The sequence below is a fragment of the Centruroides vittatus genome, unplaced genomic scaffold (assembly GCF_030686945.1).
Source record: "Centruroides vittatus isolate TY-2023 unplaced genomic scaffold, ASM3068694v2 contig_821, whole genome shotgun sequence".
Taxonomy (NCBI): domain Eukaryota; kingdom Metazoa; phylum Arthropoda; class Arachnida; order Scorpiones; family Buthidae; genus Centruroides; species Centruroides vittatus.
This window is the reverse complement of record NW_027122535.1, coordinates 23,105-44,859: the sequence shown is the minus strand read 5'-3', so window position 1 is coordinate 44,859 and position 21,755 is coordinate 23,105. Positions and strand designations below refer to the sequence as shown.

General features: G+C 26.6%; 1 protein-coding gene across 1 annotated transcript in view; it reads right to left on the bottom strand.

Annotated features, from left to right (window-relative positions):
* LOC136982338 (nose resistant to fluoxetine protein 6-like) overlaps positions 1–21,755 on the bottom strand; it is a 53,099-nt gene that overhangs the window by 22,169 nt on the left and 9,175 nt on the right. The window contains exons 2-7 of the mRNA XM_067278812.1: positions 12,459–12,700; positions 9,079–9,199; positions 8,913–9,000; positions 6,638–6,732; positions 5,037–5,204; positions 2,949–3,042 (exon numbers count right to left, since the gene is read on the bottom strand). Coding sequence (XP_067134913.1) covers positions 2,949–3,042; positions 5,037–5,204; positions 6,638–6,732; positions 8,913–9,000; positions 9,079–9,199; positions 12,459–12,700 — 808 coding nt within the window. The remainder of the gene's footprint in view (positions 1–2,948; positions 3,043–5,036; positions 5,205–6,637; positions 6,733–8,912; positions 9,001–9,078; positions 9,200–12,458; positions 12,701–21,755) is intronic.

Below are 21,755 nucleotides of genomic sequence, written 5' to 3'. Positions count from 1 at the left end.
TTGAAAATGGTCAGATCGATTATTGTGAGATAAGCCAGGGCAAGAGGGGTACCCCTTTTGCCTCATATCGGCACGGGCTGGCAAAACCCGATCTCTGGGTCGATGGATGGCTAGGACGGAAAAAGTGAATGGGGGGGGGGTAAAAGTGCCTAGGTGTCCGTACTCAGGCAAGAGACAAGTCTAACATAAACAGCACGATTATTTATTGAAAAGCAATTTAATATATACAGCTTACGATACAGGAGATTATATATAAGTAAACGTTAAATATGAATATACGCTATAATTACACACGAGACAAAATGCGCGACAAGGTTTTCGTATGCCACTAGATTGCGAGTTTGCTAAACCTAGTCGCAGAGAAAGCGAGTTTATAAATATGTCAATACCTCAGAGAGAGAGTCTTAAATCTATAAGTCCTCTCCTATCGTAGGGGTAGCTTTCTTTATGGAAGGTAGCGAACAGGCCGTAGTCTTGCTGTAGGTGGTTGCAGTAGCGTAGGGTGAAAGTTCGTAGACCTTAGGAAGTATGGCAGAGGCGGGCTGGAGGATCTGTCGTCGATGTCCACTGCTTATGACCGAACTCGATGTCCGCGCTGTTGACGTCTGCTTTGTGTATGGCGGTTGACGTCTCCTGTGTATGTCCGCTCTGTCGATATCCGCCCGGAGGCCGTGATCGGACCCCTGTTTTTATCTGACTGCATGGACAGTGACTAACACATCAGGTGATGTGTGCACGTATGACTAAGAATTGTTGATATCAACTGTCCCAAATCGAAGTTTCTAGTTCTCCACGACCGGATGGAAAAGTCAGGAGGTTAAGCTCTATGTTGGGAGTTATACACTGATAGTTGCTCTTTTTATGAATCATCGGTTTGGAAACAGGTATGAATATTCGGTTCGGACCTCTCAACAAGGTGATCCCTTTCCTACTCTCATCCGAGGGACTGGTTCATGACACGATAATTGGTTAAAGAAGACGTCCTACGACGGTGGATACGTATAGTTGCAACCGCGGTGGGAGGAGAGGAATTATCCCTGCCACCTGGGACGTCTTCATGTAAGAAGAGGTCACCTCATTTCTGCATCATAGTAAAGAGGGAAAACAAAAAGGTCATTCTCTTGACCTCTCCAGAGAAAAAGTCGGAGAGAGGAGGAAAAAGCAATTAACATATTAGTGAAAAATTCTAAAAAGCAGGGGAAATCTTACACCATATAACTTTAAAGGTTATTTTTCATAAGGGTTTATCATACCGAATGACAAATTTGACACATTTTAAAACTTTACTCTTTTACTGTAGAGAGCTTAGAGAATTATTTAAATCTGTTATTGTAGGTTCTCAGTGTGATAAACTCTCACTTAAGATAAGCCATGAAAACCTAAATGAAATATTAAGTTATAATATAATATAGAAGAAGGAAAAGAGGTATAAAAAAATCTAATAATCTTAATCTTTGCTAATGTTATTTTTTGCCTGAGCAAGGCCAGGCTCATCTGCTACTTAAAAAGTAAACTTTTCCAAAGGAAATATGATAACAGATGGCGCCAGCCACTCGTTTTTTTATTTTTAAAAAAGTTTTTGATATCATATGCAATCCTCACGTAGTTCTCATTTATTCAAATATTTATTTCATATTCTCGAAAAAAATATTTACGATTTTTACGATACGAAACGTGTACCGTATCAACTAAATAAAAGTGGAAAAAGCCATGTGATTGTTATTAACACGATCTTGTGTTCAACACTTCTAAAAATATTTACATTTGAGTGCTATTAATTACCAATAAAGCGTATACTCCTAGATGATCTTTTATCAACATTTTAATGTTTTTTCTTTCTTAGTTTTACTCTAAACGTTACTACTTTTTAATGTGCCTTCTTATATCTTACAATGGGATTGAATGACGCTGGAGTCACCGAGTTTCATCGAACTTGGTGAATATGAAGTGCTTCCAAGCTGCTTAGCACATGCAAATCGTTGGAGATTCACTACAAACTCATCAAGTTTGATCGAAATCAGTAACATAACTTGATACCGTCCTCATTATAAAGTCTAAGTAAAGTTTGAATTTAGAAAAATTTATCATCAACATCTGCAGCTTCATGTATTACAACAAATTATCAATATATATATATATATATTATAAATACTTGTTAAATTTTTAAATATATAAAAAATATTTTACCTGATGAATTTCTTTCTCCATAAAACAAAAATATCCATTGCTGATTTTACACTGCTCTGGTGAAAATACGAGAGAAGAAAAGCACTGAAAATTATTTTAAAAACCTTTTGAATCATTCAAAGTGTAATTATTATAATTAAATATATAATTATATAGTAATAATATATTAATATCTTATCAAATTCTGCAGCATAAAATTATGTATACTACAGAATGTAGTCAATAATAACTCTTAATGATGCATTTCACAATGAAGGGCCTGCTCACGACTGAGAGAATAATTCAGGTGGACCATTTAGTTGTATGAAGACTGGTTTTGTTTAAGCATGTGGAATGTAAAAAAGTTAATCTATATAATTATACGATACAATCACTTTATAACAATTTCAACAGGAGAAATTGCCCTATCTTCACATTGTTTTCACACTGACAGCTTGGTTGCGCCAATGAGTAGCACCATTCAGTGGTCGGCGTGAAAACTACCTATTAAGTTTCTATTAAATGTAAATTCTTCTAAGAATCTTGTAGAATAATTCAGTATTTGAAAGAATTTTTAAAACTTTTATAAACTTGCCATAAACGTTGCCATGACGTTTGTTTAGACATTACTACGGTAATATTTACAGTATATATAAATTTTTATATAATTTTGATGGTCATATACAAAATTAAACAATTTACATAATTTTATAAGACCATGAAAACTAGTATAGAAGTATTAATTTCAGTGAAAGAAATTATATTAATATGAAGATACTTACCTTATGAAGAAAAAAATTTCCATCATTGCCATAGCAGCAGTACTTATTTCCACATGAATATATTCAAACAACTCGTAAATATTCTTCTGTTTTTCTAAAAGTAATATTTTTAATTAAAAACAGTTTAAAATCAAGAAACAATTATTTTTGTGTGAACGACGGTTTTTCCATTGTAAATCAATAATGTATATATATATTTTTTTTTCGATTCGTGTATAAACAGAAACATTATTCATGTTTTTTACTCCCTTTTCACGCATATTTTGGTTTATTTTCATATTTTCGCTTGAGAGAACTGTCCGGCATTAATAGATAATTAGTCATTAATTTTAACAGTAATCGGGAAAAATGAATTCGACGTCTATCTTTTGTGCAGTCTTTACAAAGCTATCAACTCTTTTTACTTCACCTTTTTTTAGTACATGCGATCATTTCTTTTCATCGGATTTATTAAAATGCAAGCTAACATTACTAGTGTTATTTGTATGTAAGCTTACCAGACATTCCGGGATTGTCCCAGTTTGATGATGTGTCCCGGCAACCCGGCCAGTTCGTCATTTTGTCCCGGTTATTGGGTTAAATTTAAAAAGTGCCGAATATACAAGAAGTAAAAATAGTGTAGCCTTGGGTAAAATGGCAATTTGGCAACTAAATAATCTCTTCTGTTACACCCACTCTTGTTAATCTAAATATTTTGTATTTAGATCTAAGTATTTTTAAAGTACGTTGTCTAGACGTTTTCCTACATAATTTATAGCATATGGTCTAATGAATTTAGATGTTTTTTTTTCATCCAAATATTTTTTATAGAATATATAATAGCGTGTAGCTTATGAAATCCAGATATTTTTATTTCATATTTTAGATATTTTGCTTCAATTACAGTTGACAACACTTACACTGTCCACGTCATTGTTGGGCATGTCCTATTTTAGTGGAGTTCAAATTGCTACTTGGCATTTGCGATTATTTTGTATTGTACATTAAATAAATTCAACTTCCAGAATTCTAAAACACCGTGTGTTTACTGATGACTGAAAAACGATTATCTCGTTTTGAAAAAGTCTGTGATCGTATTTACGAAATAAAATACGAACTGTACTTCTTAGAATTTTCAGTAACTCATGGTGGGGGTTCGGACATAAAAAATCACTTGAAATGTGCGAATCATAAGAGAAACCTTCTAAAAATATATTGTCATATTTTAAATGTACCGAAAGTGGCAAAGAATTTTTAAAGAAAGTTCACACACGTCATAAATATTAAGTTTTTAATAATAATATATGTTCAGTTGACTTACTAAAATTGCTTTTAACTTTTTGTTTCTGTAATAACTTTTTATATAGCGTTTTCAACCATAGGTATTGTACTTATCCTAGTAGGCTTTATTTTTTAAAAATTGTCCCGGTTTGAGAAAGATATATTATGACAAGCCTATCTATTTTACGAACGTGCTTCTTGAAGTTTCTATTTTTAATTAAAACTTTGTAGTTTCCTATACCTATCAATTTAATAATATATTTCGAAAACGTTTTTTGCACTTTTAAGTACGATTTACATGCTTACAAAAATTTGCGATAAGCAGGCATTGCTAACGTGTTTTATACAGAGTTAAGTCAACAGAAAAGTGAAGTGTTTTATGCAACGTGCTTAAAAAATATTAACTGTAATATATAAGTACAGAAATTTACTATTCTTCATGCATTTTGCAAAATTGCCAGAAAGTACAGACAAGAACAAAATACCGATTGAAGACACCATAGTAATGTGAATTATTATTTTAAAGTAGATAAGGTAAATGAAAATGATCATGTTATAGGGGCTCTTTCATCATCAGTGTCCTGTGTAATTCTCTGCTTTGCATCTTGTTGGCTGCATGGTAAAAACTTTCAACACAATTCTGCACTTTTTAACAATGCAGTTCCTCTACCCCTCGTGCAGTAACTACGGATCTTTTGCATATAATTTTCAATATTTTTATAAAGAACTTTCTACTTGCTAAGCAAAAGAACATATACCGAAATATGAAAAATAATTTTTTTAAAAAAAGTTTCAAAACTGAGCCAAAAAGCGACACAAAAATCTTACCTACTGTTTCATTAGCGAGAGTATATAAAATGTGCAGATAAATCAATATACACATTAAAATAAATTTAATTCCACAGAATGCAGCAGTTCTTTCTTCTATACAATGATAACGAAGTTTACGAATTGACTGATACAAAGAAACAAAGATTAAATTTCTTGTGGGAGTATCTAAATATAAAATATTCAAAATTAGTTGTAATAGAATTTTCAGAAAAAATTAAAAATTATCTGAAGTTAATAAATATAGTAAAGATATTACATTCATTTCATATAACAAAACTAAGCACTGAATTTTGCAAAACAATATTTCTTATAAAACTATAGATATAATCATAAACATTATTTTTAGATACAAATCTTTCTTTAAATAGTCTCAGAAAGTGGTCAAGAATTAAAATAATTCAGGAATTAAAGAAACTTTTTTAATACTCTTCAAAACATTAGACTTGAATTATAATACATTTCTTTCTGCAATTTTTCCATTTCAGGTAATATGTTAGAAAGTCCATTGTTTCAAAAATGAAGACATTCGATATTTATTAAACAAAATTCTTTCCCGTATTATTTCATAATAAACACTACTCTGTTAATTCTGACTAATGAATAGAATTACTACACACTTAGCGTATTTAATTAACTTATCTGGCTCTTATCTGGCATTAATCTCACACAAGCATGCATTTCGGACATGCTGGCATGAAATTAATGAAACAGAGTCTTCAGTGACAATTGCTAACATTACAACGTACTGTACGTTAATAGTACAATTGTTACCAATTGTTAGATGCACATAATTAATAAAATTCTAAATTATCACTAGGAGATGATACTAAACGACGATACTAAACAAATCCAGTTAAAACCAAGATTAGCATTGTTGTGTTACTGTTTAGTAAGGCCTAAATGCTTTCTAGTTAATTTAATAATATAAGCTGGTTTGTAATAAGTCTGTTTATTAATCATAACTAACTAAGTATTTTTGTAATTAAATTTGAAATAATTTATCTTCAGAGATTTTTGTATTAAATTGTTTTCTTTTAAACTTTTCTTCAATAAAAAAAACAACTACCATTATAGAACTACCTATTCGTTCACAGGTAGTTGTATAAAAACATCAGTTTTGCGGCTAAAGATGAAATAGCCATTCTTTTACACTTTTCATGAAAATCTTTCATGATAAATTTTGAAATGAATTTTTAGCATGATTATATCACTGAAAATTGACACTTTAATGTGAGATATCTCCAAAAATATCTGAGATTAAAATAAGAAATAATAACAATTGTTTTTTCATTATGCTTTTTAATATATTTAAAGTCGTGATACATTTACTGCATCATGAATTTAAATCCAAAATGCCCGATTTAACATCACCTAATTAAGCTTTCCATAACTCGCGAGAAACTTCAATCACCATTTCAAACATTTGGTCACATTTTGTTTTCAAAGAATAAATTAAAAAATTAACTTATACACATTCCTATTGAAACGTCGTGTTACTATGCATGAAAAATTTTATTTCGTTTTCTCTAATAAAATAACAATTGCATACTAGTATAAAACGAATAAATTGTAAGTAATATTAACGATTATACTCTGACCTCGTTTACCACTTGAGGAGATAATGCTTAATTCCATCAAAGTTTCGACAAAAGTTGCGAGAACAACCCAACTTGACAAGAAACCGAAGATCGACCTGTAAAAAATTGTACATGGAATGCAAATTTAAAATATTATTATTATATAACCCGAAAATCACTTAAAAGTAGTCGTCTCTGCTGTATCGAATACTTATTTATTTTCTTGTATTTCAATATATTTTCCCAGTAAAGTAATCTGTAATTAATTTTCAATTTAAATAATGACAGGATGATTTGGCAATTGCTCATAACTACCTTGATTTCCTTCTGATAAGCCACGAGTTATCTCTGTTTAAATGTCAGTTTGAAAAGCACAGACACAATATGCAAGATGTGAATTATTTGTTTATCTTAAATTTGAATTACAAATTAATCTAACAAATTCTTCTTTGTCTAGGTGTTTTTAGTAATTTTATAGTTAAACAATTACTATCGCTTTTGTAATACGAGTTTTACGTAAGTTAGTTTAATTTGAAAAATGTTTAATATAAATTAATTTTATTTAATGGTCTGTTAACACTGCTGTACTTATTTCGAATAGTTATGCTTGTCATGGAGATTATCTGTGATGGTATCATTAACTACACAAAAATGTCTTTATGAAAAACGTAATGTAATTTTTATCTATTACTTTAATTGTAAATAGAAGTTAATTCACTTTCTGCACTTTGTATTTTAAAACTTTAAATTGATGTACTGTTGTATGATATAATGATAAATTTTAAATTTTCCTTGAAGTAATTGTTGTGTTGTTGTTTTTATAATTATGTTGGGTTTATCGTTCCGAAATTATGAAAATTATAACTACCAATCATGGTTCCAATGCCACATTAAAGTGTAAGGTACAGTACACGTGTTTACAAGTTGTAGGAAGTTGTAATTCCTTTGTCAATTTTCTGCATTTATGCAGAAAGTTGCAATGTTCTTAAAAAATTTACATCCGTTTGTGATTTTAGTAATAATATATATAATAATAAAAACAACATTAAATGCGGTCTGAAATCGAATAACTGCATAAAATTGAAGAAATTTGTCAAGGCTAACTCGAGAGCTGTTTATTATCACGTTGATCCTAATTGTTAGCTTGTCTGACACACGATAGGTGTTTAAAAAAATGTATTTCTATTGCGCATAGAGCAGAAGGAGTTATGAATAGAATGCAATGATGGCAGATAGAACTAAAAATACAGTAGATTGTGTGCTCGAGTAATAAAGATATCAACCTATGGGCTCGAAACAAAAAGGCAACCACGTTAAAAATAGTGTGAGAATTCGGACCCACCGGAAGTTCACCGGTAGTAAGACATCCTTTTCCCGCGCGGATGGCAAGAAAAAGGATGTGAATCAAAAGGAAAAGAAATTGCAACAGAAGGAACAACCAACAAAAAGTCCGGATTGGTGGGCCCGAACAACGTGACCACCTCAATAAAAGGGCGACGAGGGAGGAAGAGAGGGGTCGATTCCGTAGTGTCGATAAGACAAGGTGCGTCCACGCCGAAGTCGAAAGAACCCGACGACTACTTGACCCGTCTTCAAACTAACGCCAATTACGAGGTATGACCCCCAAAATCGTGTAAACTCTCCCACCGCGAAGACGCGCTCTGGCGACTATAATTCGCCCAACTGGTATCGATTATGTCAGTAGTAATAGTAATCAGTGTATCGATTATGTCAGTCTTAATAAATCCTTGTTATTGTTTTATCCGTTTGTAATGTCCTTTATTCGAATATTATCATCCGCCGCTCTACCGTCGAACCCATCCACTTCCTCCACTCGCGACACGCGTAACGCGTAACTCATCCGAACCGCCATCTTGACGTGGGCAGGTCTCACGGACCTGTTAGCCTACAAAAAGGAGGAACGAGACTTTGGCCGCCTCCCGGCACCCACAATAGTAAAAATATGTAGAAAAGTCATGTTGTAGCTTTATAGTTATAAGAATTTTTTTTAGATTTAAGAAGTGTTTTACTTGGTAAGTGTATTTGCAAATTCACGTATAAATAAAGATTTTAAGAGTGGAGTAAACGATGTAAACGTAAAAGCACTTTTATTTTGTCTAGAAAGATCAATGACAAATACACATAAAACTTATTTTATGAGCCCGAAACTTTAAATCCAATGCATGTCTGATCAACACCTTGATGTAAGGTTGTCATTCATTCAAAATAAGTTTAATTATTTAAGACAATTTTTAATTTATGAGAAAAAAAATCGAAATTATCAAGTATAACTTACAAACATATTACTTGAGCCGTGGAATAAACAACTTTCTGGTTTTTCTCTTTGCAATAATCAACTCTAGCTGATAGTTTACTATCGAGCACTAAAAGGTATGTGTATGATTAGTAAACCTACTGATAAAATATGTATTTAAGTTACCATATATTATAAAAATACTTACACCAATTTAAAATATTTTTTAAATCGTCTTCGTGACAATCGCTTGGAATACAAATATCGAAACGTAAGTCTACTTGAAGAAAACTTAATTGTTTTAGTGAATTCAAAACTGTCAATGGTTTCTGAAAAAAAAGAGATATAATAGTATGAGAATTATATCTACATTTCTCATGAGGATGAAATTAAATAGATGTTTGTTTTTGAAAGTCATGTTATACATTGCACGGTAACCTCAATTACACAACTGGATGAGTAAACTAATAACAATATTTTAAAAGAAACTATGTCATTGGTTCGCTTATCCAGCTGTATTAACACCGATTTATCAGACAAACATATTGGTTAGACATGATAAATTGAGCTCTTGCCAGTTTTGATTTAATTGCAATTTTGTCTACAAACATTCTAATTTATCTCAATAAATAAAACTGACAAATCTCATAATAATGCTAAAATGATACATCGAATTTATGCAATACACTGCAGTTCATACGGAAGTATAAGTAAAAAATTTAAGATGTTGAGAGATGATGCTAATACTGCTAATCTGTATTAAATATTTCTTTAATATATTAAACATTTCATGTACAGAATTTCAGATAAAAATTTTCAGTTTATTTCGTTGATCTCTTAAGAGAAGTGAATTCAAGAAAGTATTTATATACGAATGTGATTTGGCACCAAATTTCTGTTTATGTAAGAACTCAATATGTGGAAAGAACTAAAATATTCAACAAATTATGAAACCAGTATAGATACGACATAGTATTTAACTTTTAAAATTAAATGTTAATTTGTACGTTTAATACTATGTCGTAATCTTGTATAATTTATTAAACGACAGACTGAAAAGAAAAAAATCTGTAATCGTGTGTACACATATTCTAAGAAACTATGTTTAAACATCACTCTAAATTGGCAAACTGGAAATACAAAACAGAAGGTATGTCTTTAATTATATGTGTTATCTTAACAATTTAACGGTATGTAGTAATCGTATACATTTTTAAAATAGTTGACTGAGGAGAGGCATTGTGAGCCCGAAACGCGTATCAACTAAAAAATAATAAAATAAAAAGGAAGAAAGCCGCCCAGTGTCTGATTGACTGCACTTTATCGTTATTTATTGTTTATTTTTAACCAAAAAATATCTTGAATACGTTGATCTCAATAGTCGCGATTGATTACAAAAATTTTATTTTATGGTGAGCATGACCTTAAACTTGAACACACAAAACAAGCAACTGCAATGGAAGAAAAATGCAGTATTTTCCTTCCAGAAGTATTTTCTTTTGAACAAAAATTGTTTGTTTACTGCAGTTTAACAAAAACACACATTACTACATTTTCCTGTGTTAAAGAAATATCAACAGCATCATATTTTAATATACAGTAGAGAGTCGTTCATCGGAATCAGCTGGGGACTGGGGTTGTTCGGATTAGTGATTTGTTCGGATAACCGATTGTGTACGGAAAAATATATTAACCTGTCCGATGTTAAAATTTTTCTCTGTTGCGTGTCGACTTCGTGTTGAATTTTCGTCGATTTTAAGCCTAACAAAAATTTTTATAATAATAATCGAGGCTATCGTACCGTTAAAAATTATTTCTTTATTTTGTACAAACAAAATAAATATATTGAAGAATATAAAAACATGAAAATTATACTTTAGAAGTAAATCTAGTATCAAAAACGTTTCGATTCAGCACGACACAGTCCGACTGAAAATAGTTTGGATAACTGGGGTTCGGATTAAGGACTTTCTACTGTATTTAACATATATCGCACAAATAGTGGTAAATATAAAGTCAGAATTTTGTCAGAGATTGACAGAAAAAAGGAAAGAGCATCTTTATTTTTTTATTCAGACCACTCGAAATCGCTTTCACTGGATTATTTTAACTGTCTGTAATATTGATCAAGGAGTTTTTCAACCAGAACTAGCAAATTTAAAAATCAAGGATATGTGAGGTTCAGAATTTGTAAAACTTAAAAGAGAATTAGAATATTTAGAAAGACAAAAATCTATTTTTTGTGCAACAAAAATAATTTTTTATGTCTGAGATAGAAAATCTTTAAAGGAGAAATATAGTTGTTTTTGATACGTGAAACAGTTTGTCTGATACTTATATTGAAATGAAAACTTATGCATTTGGATTTCTGTCGATGTTCGGATCGACATGTTTTTGCCAACAGACATTTTCGAACATGAATTTTATTAAAAAATAAACTAAGAAATTAGCTGAATAATGTGTCTGCCGACTTCTTTGAAAATAAAAATAATGTAATATTTACTGAATTTTTACAAAGTTTCGCGAGAAATTCAGCAAGAAAGATTTCATTAGAAACTGTATAATGTTTTTAATAAAGTTTTCTATTTCCGTTCTATTACCTTGCAAGTTAAATAAATTATAAAATATATAAAATCCAAGCATACATTTTAACCAGAGAAAAATGTTAATTCATATGTAAGAATGTTTAAAATGACTTAATTCTTACTTTATTATTTATATTTTATAATTTCAACTATTGTAACTTTCATAATAAATACAGTCAAACCTGTTTTTATGCGGGGGATAGGGACCGCATTAAAAAAAACGCATGAAAAAAAATCTCACGAAACTTCACGAATGGCTGTAAATAATAGTTTTCGCGACACAATTAAAAAATATTTTTTTATGCGGTCAACAGGGACCGCATAAAAAAAGTTTCACATAGAAAATAACTCGAAACCGTACGAAATAGAATTTATTGACAACAGATGTCAGCAGTTGACTGCATCGTCTGGTCTATCGTCTGTTTTACATATTTTTGTCCAGGTGGTGTTTTGTTGACTTAAAAAATAAATTATTTCATTTTTCGCATATTCATGCAATAATATTACTATAATAAGTGCATTTATGCTATAATAAGTTTATTTAGCTATAATAAGTCAACGTAAGACATGACGAATCACACGAGACTAGTCACCAACTATACCGCACAAATTAAACATTCGCATTAAAAAAATCGCACAAATAAAAATCGCACATAAAAAGAGCGCATAAAAACAGGTTTGACTGTAATTAAATTGAGTTGTATTTTACTATACACTATTATAAAAAACACAAATAAACTCATCTTAACAAAGAAATCGTTTCAGGCTCGATTTTCAAAAATGTATATTTCAGAATTCAAGTTACTGAGTTGTGGTTCCATAAGTATTATTTTTTGGTGAATATCAAAGAATAAAATTCAATTTTACGAGTATTTATATTTAAAAACATAATAATTAAGTTGAAAGTAAGTTATGAAAATAGTTGATTAGTGCTAAAACTAATTAGTTTTAAATTTAAATAAAAAGTAATTTTTTAAAGTTTAAATAAATTTCGTATACTTACAACAAGATTTTCCAATAAGTGAAGGAGTGTATTTTTTCTGAAATTTAAAATTAATTCTGCAGTTTCAGGCTTAATTTTAGGAACTTCAAACTTGATTGCGCAATACATTCCATTAATATTTTTAGAATTCCTGAGTTTAGAACTGTGTCCACTATCAATGTTCAGACACTGATCATAATCGCCCCTAATCCATGAAGTCAGGCCTAACATACCAGCAGAGGGTTTCCCCATAGAATCCAACACTGAAATAGAATAATGTAAATATTTCAATTAGCTTTTAAATTTTTTTATGTATAATACAGTATAATTATACAGATATGTAGTACATAATTTTAATAAAATGTTATGATACTGAGTTATCATATTTATAATAAAAAATTCAATAAATTATGTACTACGTATTTGTAACAGCATATTGTATTATATCAAATATTCTAAATCAAATTCTGAAAGTTTTCGTTTCCAAAAATAAGGTAAAATATATAATGTACTACGGTGAACAAAATTATTATATTTATCTCAAATAAACTTTGTTTTTTTAAAATTCGTTTATTATTAAATTTATTTTTATACAATACCAAGCAGTTGTCAAATAAACATAACCACTGGACACTGCTAGATAGATTCATCAATAAACAGCAAACGTGGAGTTTCTTAGGTTATTTGAAGAACGAAGTGAGAAGGAAAAGTGAGGGAACTCTGTCGTATAATGGTGTATAATTATTTATTTGTTCACATTATATCTACAAAAGGGAGCAATGCTTGTAATTAGCTATTTTCTCGTTTCTTTGTATGTTCTATAACATTAAAATGCCTTATTAACATACTTGTTTCGTTTATTTATAATTTTCGAATATTTACATAAAGTATTTGTATACAAATATTCGATTCATTTGTTTGTAATGAAGTGATATTTTCAGTAAATTACTTCAAAACGTTCTGTTTTGCCATGGATGAAAACATGTTTTGCACCTGGTAGCCATTTTGAATACGTCATATATTCAAAGAAGAAAAGTTTATTTAAAAAACATAAAAATCTAGAATTATTTTAAAGAACTGACAGCGAATGATTCATATACAATATAGACTTTACAAGTGAACAGATTTTGTTTGAAAAAGACACTTTCCATTCCAGTTTATTATTGAAGACAGAAATGCTTCTAACAGAGGTATGTGGAAATTTCTGGGATTAAATAATATATTAGGTAAACTTAAATATATGATTTGAATTTGTTTGTCAAAATTGTTTTACAAAGCTTTCGTGAAGTTTTGTTTTAGTTGATGCTGAACATTACTTTGTGCATCCTTTAAATGATAACAAAAACATTTTCATATCTACGTTCTTAAAGTCGAACGAGTAAAACACGAGACAAACGAGTCGACAAAAAAATAGTAGCTTCGCTCAATGAGCGTGCTCTGTAGTGATGACATTTTAAATGAAATTCTAACCAAGTTTACAAAGAACAAATTTTGTTACAATCATTAGCTTGTCAAAAAAATGATGTCGAATGATATCGATCTGTCTGAAGTCATGCACATGTATGCACATTGTAGATTGTATGGTAGTAAGATAAAAAAAACAAACAATTTAGAATACTGTAGAAATGAAAATGATAAAAAAAATCTTTTCTTATTTTTTTTTTACCTGTCAAGAAAAGCTAAAGTAAGAAATTTTGTGATCTTTCCTGTGTGTATTCCGAATGATATTTTTGATGAATCTTATAGTGCAGTTCTTTCTTAACTATTTAACTTAATCTGATAAATAATTAATGAAAAATTCTTGATGAAAACCGATGTATTTATATTAATTTTAAAACTATGTGTGTAATTACTAATTTGTATCATGATGAGCTGTTAAATCTAAACATCAAAATATGAAAAGTTATAAATGACAGTATAAGATCATTCAAAACTTCCATTGTGCATGCATCATTCAAATAATTTCATAGTAATAAATTTTCAGTCTAAATTACAATATTATAAAATTATTTCTTTTTTGTTTATATTAGTAGTAGTAATTTGGGCCATACTAATCACGAAATTAATTTTCTAATTACAAATTTTAATTAAATTCAGTTCAGTTTTCATATTCAGAAAACTTTTTAATTCAGTTCAGTTTTCATATTTAAAAAACTTTTTAATTCAGTTCAGTTTTCATATTTAAAAAACTTTTTAATTCAGTTCAGTTTTCATATTTGAAAAACTTGTTAACTTAAGTTTTTTAAATATGAAAACTGAACTGAATTAAAAAGTTTTCTAAATATGGAAACTGAACTGAATTAAAAAGTTTTCTAAATATGAAAACTAACTGAATTAAAAAGTTTTCTAAATATGAAAACTGAACTGAATTAAAAAGTTTTCTAAATATGAAAACTAACTGAATTAAAAAGTTTTCTAAATATGAAAACTGAACTGAATTAAAAAGTTTTCTGAATATGAAAACTGAACTGAATTAAAAAGTTTTCTAAATATGAAAACTGAACTGAATTAAAAAGTTTTCTAAATATGAAAACTAAACTGAACTAAAAAGTTTTCTAAATATGAAAACTGAACTGAATTAAAAAGTTTTTAAATATGAAAACTAACTGAATTAAAAAGTTTTCTGAATATGAAAACTGAACTAAATTAAAAAGTTTTCTAAATATGAAAACTGAACTGAATTAAAAAGTTTTCTAAATATGAAAACTGAACTGAATTAAAAAGTTTTCTAAATATGAAAACTGAACTGAATTAAAAAGTTTTCTAAATATGAAAACTGAACTGAATTAAAAAGTTTTCTGAATATGAAAACTGAACTGAATTAAAAAGTTTTCTAAATATGAAAACTGAACTGAACTAAAAAGTTTTCTGAATATGAAAACTGAACTGAATTAAAAAGTTTTCTGAATATGAAAACTGAACTGAATTAAAAAGTTTTCTGAATATGAAAACTGAACTGAATTAAAAAGTTTTCTGAATATGAAAACTGAACTGAACTAAAAAGTTTTCTGAATATGAAAACTGAACTGAACTAAAAAGTTTTCTGAATATGAAAACTGAACTGAACTAAAAAGTTTTCTGAATATGAAAACTGAACTGAATTAAAAAGTTTTCTGAATATGAAAACTGAACTGAACTAAAAAGTTTTCTGAATATGAAAACTGAACTGAATTAAAAAGTTTTCTGAATATGAAAACTGAACTGAACTAAAAAGTTTTCTGAATATGAAAACTGAACTGAACTAAAAAGTTTTCTGAATATGAAAACTAAACTGAACTAAAAAGTTTTCTGAATATGAAAACTGAACTGAACTAAAAAGTTTTCTGAATATGAAAACTGAACTGAACTAAAAAGTTTTCTGAATATGAAAACTGAATTGAACTAAAAAGTTTTCTGAATATGAAAACTGAACTGAACTAAAAAGTTTTCTGAATATGAAAACTGAACTGAACTAAAAAGTTTTCTGAATATGAAAACTGAACTGAACTAAAAAGTTTTCTGAATATGAAAACTGAACTGAACTAAAAAGTTTTCTGAATATGAAAACTGAATTGAACTAAAAAGTTTTCTGAATATGAAAACTAAACTGAACTAAAAAGTTTTCTGAATATGAAAACTGAACTGAACTAAAAAGTTTTCTGAATATGAAAACTGAACTGAACTAAAAAGTTTTCTGAATATGAAAACTGAACTGAACTAAAAAGTTTTCTGAATATGAAAACTGAACTGAACTAAAAAGTTTTCTGAATATGAAAACTGAACTGAATTAAAAAGTTTTCTGAATATGAAAACTGAACTGAACTAAAAAGTTTTCTGAATATGAAAACTAAACTGAATTAAAAAGTTTTCTGAATATGAAAACTGAATTGAACTAAAAAGTTTTCTGAATATGAAAACTGAACTGAATTAAAAAGTTTTCTGAATATGAAAACTGAACTGAATTAAAAAGTTTTCTGAATATGAAAACTGAACTGAACTAAAAAGTTTTCTGAATATGAAAACTGAATTGAACTAAAAAGTTTTCTGAATATGAAAACTGAACTGAACTAAAAAGTTTTCTGAATATGAAAACTGAACTGAACTAAAAAGTTTTCTGAATATGAAAACTGAACTGAATTAAAAAGTTTTCTGAATATGAAAACTGAACTGAACTAAAAAGTTTTCTGAATATGAAAACTGAACTGAATTAAAAAGTTTTCTGAATATGAAAACTGAACTGAACTAAAAAGTTTTCTGAATATGAAAACTGAACTGAACTAAAAAGTTTTCTGAATATGAAAACTGAACTGAATTAAAAAGTTTTCTGAATATGAAAACTGAACTGAACTAAAAAGTTTTCTGAATATGAAAACTGAACTGAATTAAAAAGTTTTCTGAATATGAAAACTGAACTGAATTAAAAAGTTTTCTGAATATGAAAACTAAACTGAATTAAAAAGTTTTCTGAATATGAAAACTGAACTGAACTAAAAAGTTTTTTGAATATGAAAACTGAACTGAACTAAAAAGTTTTCTGAATATGAAAACTGAATTGAACTAAAAAGTTTTCTGAATATGAAAACTGAACTGAATTAAAAAGTTTTCTGAATATGAAAACTGAACTGAACTAAAAAGTTTTCTGAATATGAAAACTGAACTGAATTAAAAAGTTTTCTGAATATGAAAACTGAACTGAATTAAAAAGTTTTCTGAATATGAAAACTGAACTGAATTAAAAAGTTTTCTGAATATGAAAACTAAACTGAATTAAAAAGTTTTTTAAATATGAAAACTAACTGAATTAAAAAGTTTTCTAAATATGAAAACTAAACTAAATTAAAAAGTTTTCTGAATATGAAAACTGAACTGAATTAAAAAGTTTTTTAAATATAACAACTAAGCTGAATTAAAAAGTTTTCTAAATATGAAAACTGAACTAAATTAAAAAGTTTTCTAAATATGAAAACTGAACTGAATTAAAAAGTTTTTTAAATATGAACAACTAAGCTGAATTAAAAAGTTATCTAAATATGAAAACTGAACTAAATTAAAAAGTTTTCTGAATATGAAAACTGAACTGAATTAAAAAGTTTTTTAAATATAACAACTAAGCTGAATTAAAAAGTTATCTAAATATGAAAACTAAACTAAATTAAAAAGTTTTCTGAATATGAAAACTAAACTGAATTAAAAAGTTTTTTGAATATAACAACTAAGCTGAATTAAAAAGTTTTCTAAATATGAAAACTAAACTAAATTAAAAAGTTTTCTGAATATGAAAACTAAACTGAATTAAAAAGTTTTTTAAATATAACAACTAAGCTGAATTAAAAAGTTTTCTAAATATGAAAACTGAACTGAATTAAAAAGTTTTCTGAATATGAAAACTGAACTGAATTAAAAAGTTTTTTAAATATAACAACTAAGCTGAATTAAAAAGTTATTCTAAATATGAAAACTAAACTAAATTAAAAAGTTTTCTGAATATGAAAACTGAACTGAATTAAAAAGTTTTTTAAATATAACAACTAAGCTGAATTAAAAAGTTTTCTGAATATGAAAACTAAACTGAATTAAAAAGTTTTTTAAATATAACAACTAAGCTGAATTAAAAAGTTTTCTAAATATGAAAACTGAACTAAATTAAAAAGTTTTCTGAATATGAAAACTGAACTGAATTAAAAAGTTTTTTAAATATAACAACTAAGCTGAATTAAAAAGTTATCTAAATATGAAAACTGAACTAAATTAAAAAGTTTTCTGAATATGAAAACTAAACTAAATTAAAAAGTTTTTTAAATATAACAACTAAGCTGAATTAAAAAGTTTTTGAATATGAAAACTAAACTAAATTAAAAAGTTTTCTGAATATGAAAACTGAACTGAATTAAAAAGTTTTTTAATATAAAACTAAGCTGAATTAAAAAGTTTTCTAAATATGAAAACTGAACTAAATTAAAAAGTTTTCTAAATATGAAAACTGAACTGAATTAAAAAGTTTTTTAAATATAACAACTAAGCTGAATTAAAAAGTTATCTAAATATGAAAACTGAACTAAATTAAAAAGTTTTCTGAATATGAAAACTGAACTGAATTAAAAAGTTTTTTAAATATAACAACTAAGCTGAATTAAAAAGTTATCTAAATATGAAAACTGAACTAAATTAAAAAGTTTTCTAAATATGAAAACTGAACTGAATTAAAAAGTTTTTTAAATATAACAACTAAGCTGAATTAAAAAGTTATCTAAATATGAAAACTGAACTAAATTAAAAAGTTTTCTAAATATGAAAACTGAACTAGAATTAAAAAGTTTTTTAAATATAACAACTAAGCTGAATTAAAAAGTTTTCTAAATATGAAAACTGAACTAAATTAAAAAGTTTTCTAAATATGAAAACTGAACTGAATTAAAAAGTTTTTTAAATATAACAACTAAGCTGAATTAAAAAGTTATCTAAATATGAAAACTGAACTAAATTAAAAAGTTTTCTAAATATGAAAACTGAACTGAATTAAAAAGTTTTTCTAAATATGAAAACTGAAGCTGAATTAAAAAGTTTTCTAAATATGAAAACTGAACTGAATTAAAAAGTTTTTTAAATATAACAACTAAGCTGAATTAAAAAGTTATCTAAATATGAAAACTGAACTAAATTAAAAAGTTTTCTAAATATGAAAACTGAACTGAATTAAAAAGTTTTTTAAATATAACAACTAAGCTGAATTAAAAAGTTATCTAAATATGAAAACTGAACTAAATTAAAAAGTTTTCTAAATATGAAAACTGAACTGAATTAAAAAGTTTTTTAAATATAACAACTAAGCTGAATTAAAAAGTTTTCTAAATATGAAAACTAAACTGAATTAAAAAGTTTTCTGAAATATGAAAACTAAACTAAATTAAAAAGTTTTCTGAATATGAAAACTAAACTGAATTAAAAAGTTTTTTAAATATAACAACTAAGCTGAATTAAAAAGTTATCTAAATATGAAAACTAAACTAAATTAAAAAGTTTTCTGAATATGAAAACTAAACTGAATTAAAAAGTTTTTTAAATATAACAACTAAGCTGAATTAAAAAGTTATTCTAAATATGAAAACTGAACTAAATTAAAAAGTTTTCTGAATATGAAAACTGAACTGAATTAAAAAGTTTTTTAAATATAACAACTAAGCTGAATTAAAAAGTTATCTAAATATGAAAACTGAACTAAATTAAAAAGTTTTCTAAATATGAAAACTGAACTGAATTAAAAAGTTTTTTAAATATAACAACTAAGCTGAATTAAAAAGTTATCTAAATATGAAAACTGAACTAAATTAAAAAGTTTTCTAAATATGAAAACTGAACTAAATTAAAAAGTTTTTTAAATATAACAACTAAGCTGAATTAAAAAGTTATCTAAATATGAAAACTGAACTAAATTAAAAAGTTTTCTAAATATGAAAACTGAACTGAATTAAAAAGTTTTTTAAATATAACAACTAAGCTGAATTAAAAAGTTATCTAAATATGAAAACTGAACTAAATTAAAAAGTTTTCTAAATATGAAAACTGAACTGAATTAAAAAGTTTTTTAAATATAACAACTAAGCTGAATTAAAAAGTTATCTAAATATGAAAACTGAACTAAATTAAAAAGTTTTCTAAATATGAAAACTGAACTGAATTAAAAAGTTTTTTAAATATAACAACTAAGCTGAATTAAAAAGTTATCTAAATATGAAAACTGAACTAAATTAAAAAGTTTTCTAAATATGAAAACTGAACTGAATTAAAAAGTTTTTTAAATATAACAACTAAGCTGAATTAAAAAGTTTTCTAAATATGAAAACTGAACTGAATTAAAAAGTTTTCTAAATATGAAAACTGAACTGAATTAAAAAGTTTTCTAAATATGAAAACTGAACTGAATTAAAAAGTTTTCTAAATATGAAAACTGAACTGAATTAAAAAGTTTTTTAAATATAACAACTAAGCTGAATTAAAAAGTTATCTAAATATGAAAACTGAACTAAATTAAAAAGTTTTCTAAATATGAAAACTGAACTGAATTAAAAAGTTTTTTAAATATAACAACTAAGCTGAATTAAAAAGTTATCTAAATATGAAAACTGAACTAAATTAAAAAGTTTTCTAAATATGAAAACTGAACTAGAATTAAAAAGTTTTTTAAATATAACAACTAAGCTGAATTAAAAAGTTATCTAAATATGAAAACTGAACTAAATTAAAAAGTTTTCTAAATATGAAAACTGAACTGAATTAAAAAGTTTTTTAAATATAACAACTAAGCTGAATTAAAAAGTTATCTAAATATAAAAACTGAACTAAATTAAAAAGTTTTTCTAAATATGAAAACTGAACTAAATTAAAAAGTTTTTTAAATATAACAACTAAGCTGAATTAAAAAGTTATCTAAATATGAAAACTGAACTAAATTAAAAAGTTTTCTAAATATGAAAACTGAACAGAATTAAAAAGTTTTTTAAATATAACAACTAAGCTGAATTAAAAAGTTATCTAAATATGAAAACTGAACTAAATTAAAAAGTTTTCTAAATATGAAAACTGAACTAGAATTAAAAAGTTTTTTAAATATAACAACTAAGCTGAATTAAAAAGTTATCTAAATATGAAAACTGAACTAAATTAAAAAGTTTTCTAAATATGAAAACTGAACTAAATTAAAAAGTTTTTTAAATATAACAACTAAGCTGAATTAAAAAGTTATCTAAATATAAAAACTGAACTAAATTAAAAAATTTTTCTAAATATAAAAACTGAACTAAATTGAAAAGTTTTTTAAATATAACAACTAAGCTGAATTAAAAAGTTATCTAAATATGAAAACTGAACTAAATTAAAAAGTTTTCTAAATATGAAAACTGAACTGAATTAAAAAGTTTTTTAAATATAACAACTAAGCTGAATTAAAAAGTTATCTAAATATGAAAACTAAACTAAATTAAAAAGTTTTCTAAATATGAAAACTGAACTAGAATTAAAAAGTTTTTTAAATATAACAACTAAGCTGAATTAAAAAGTTATCTAAATATAAAAACTGAACTAAATTAAAAAATTTTTCTAAATATGAAAACTGAACTAAATTAAAAAGTTTTTTAAATATAACAACTAAGCTGAATTAAAAAGTTATCTAAATATGAAAACTAACTGAATTAAAAAGTTTTTAAATATAACAACTAAGCTGAATTAAAAAGTTATCTAAATATAAAACTGAACTGAATTAAAAAGTTTTCTAAATATAAAAACTGAACTAAATTAAAAAGTTTTTTAAATATAACAACTAAGCTGAATTAAAAAGTTATCTAA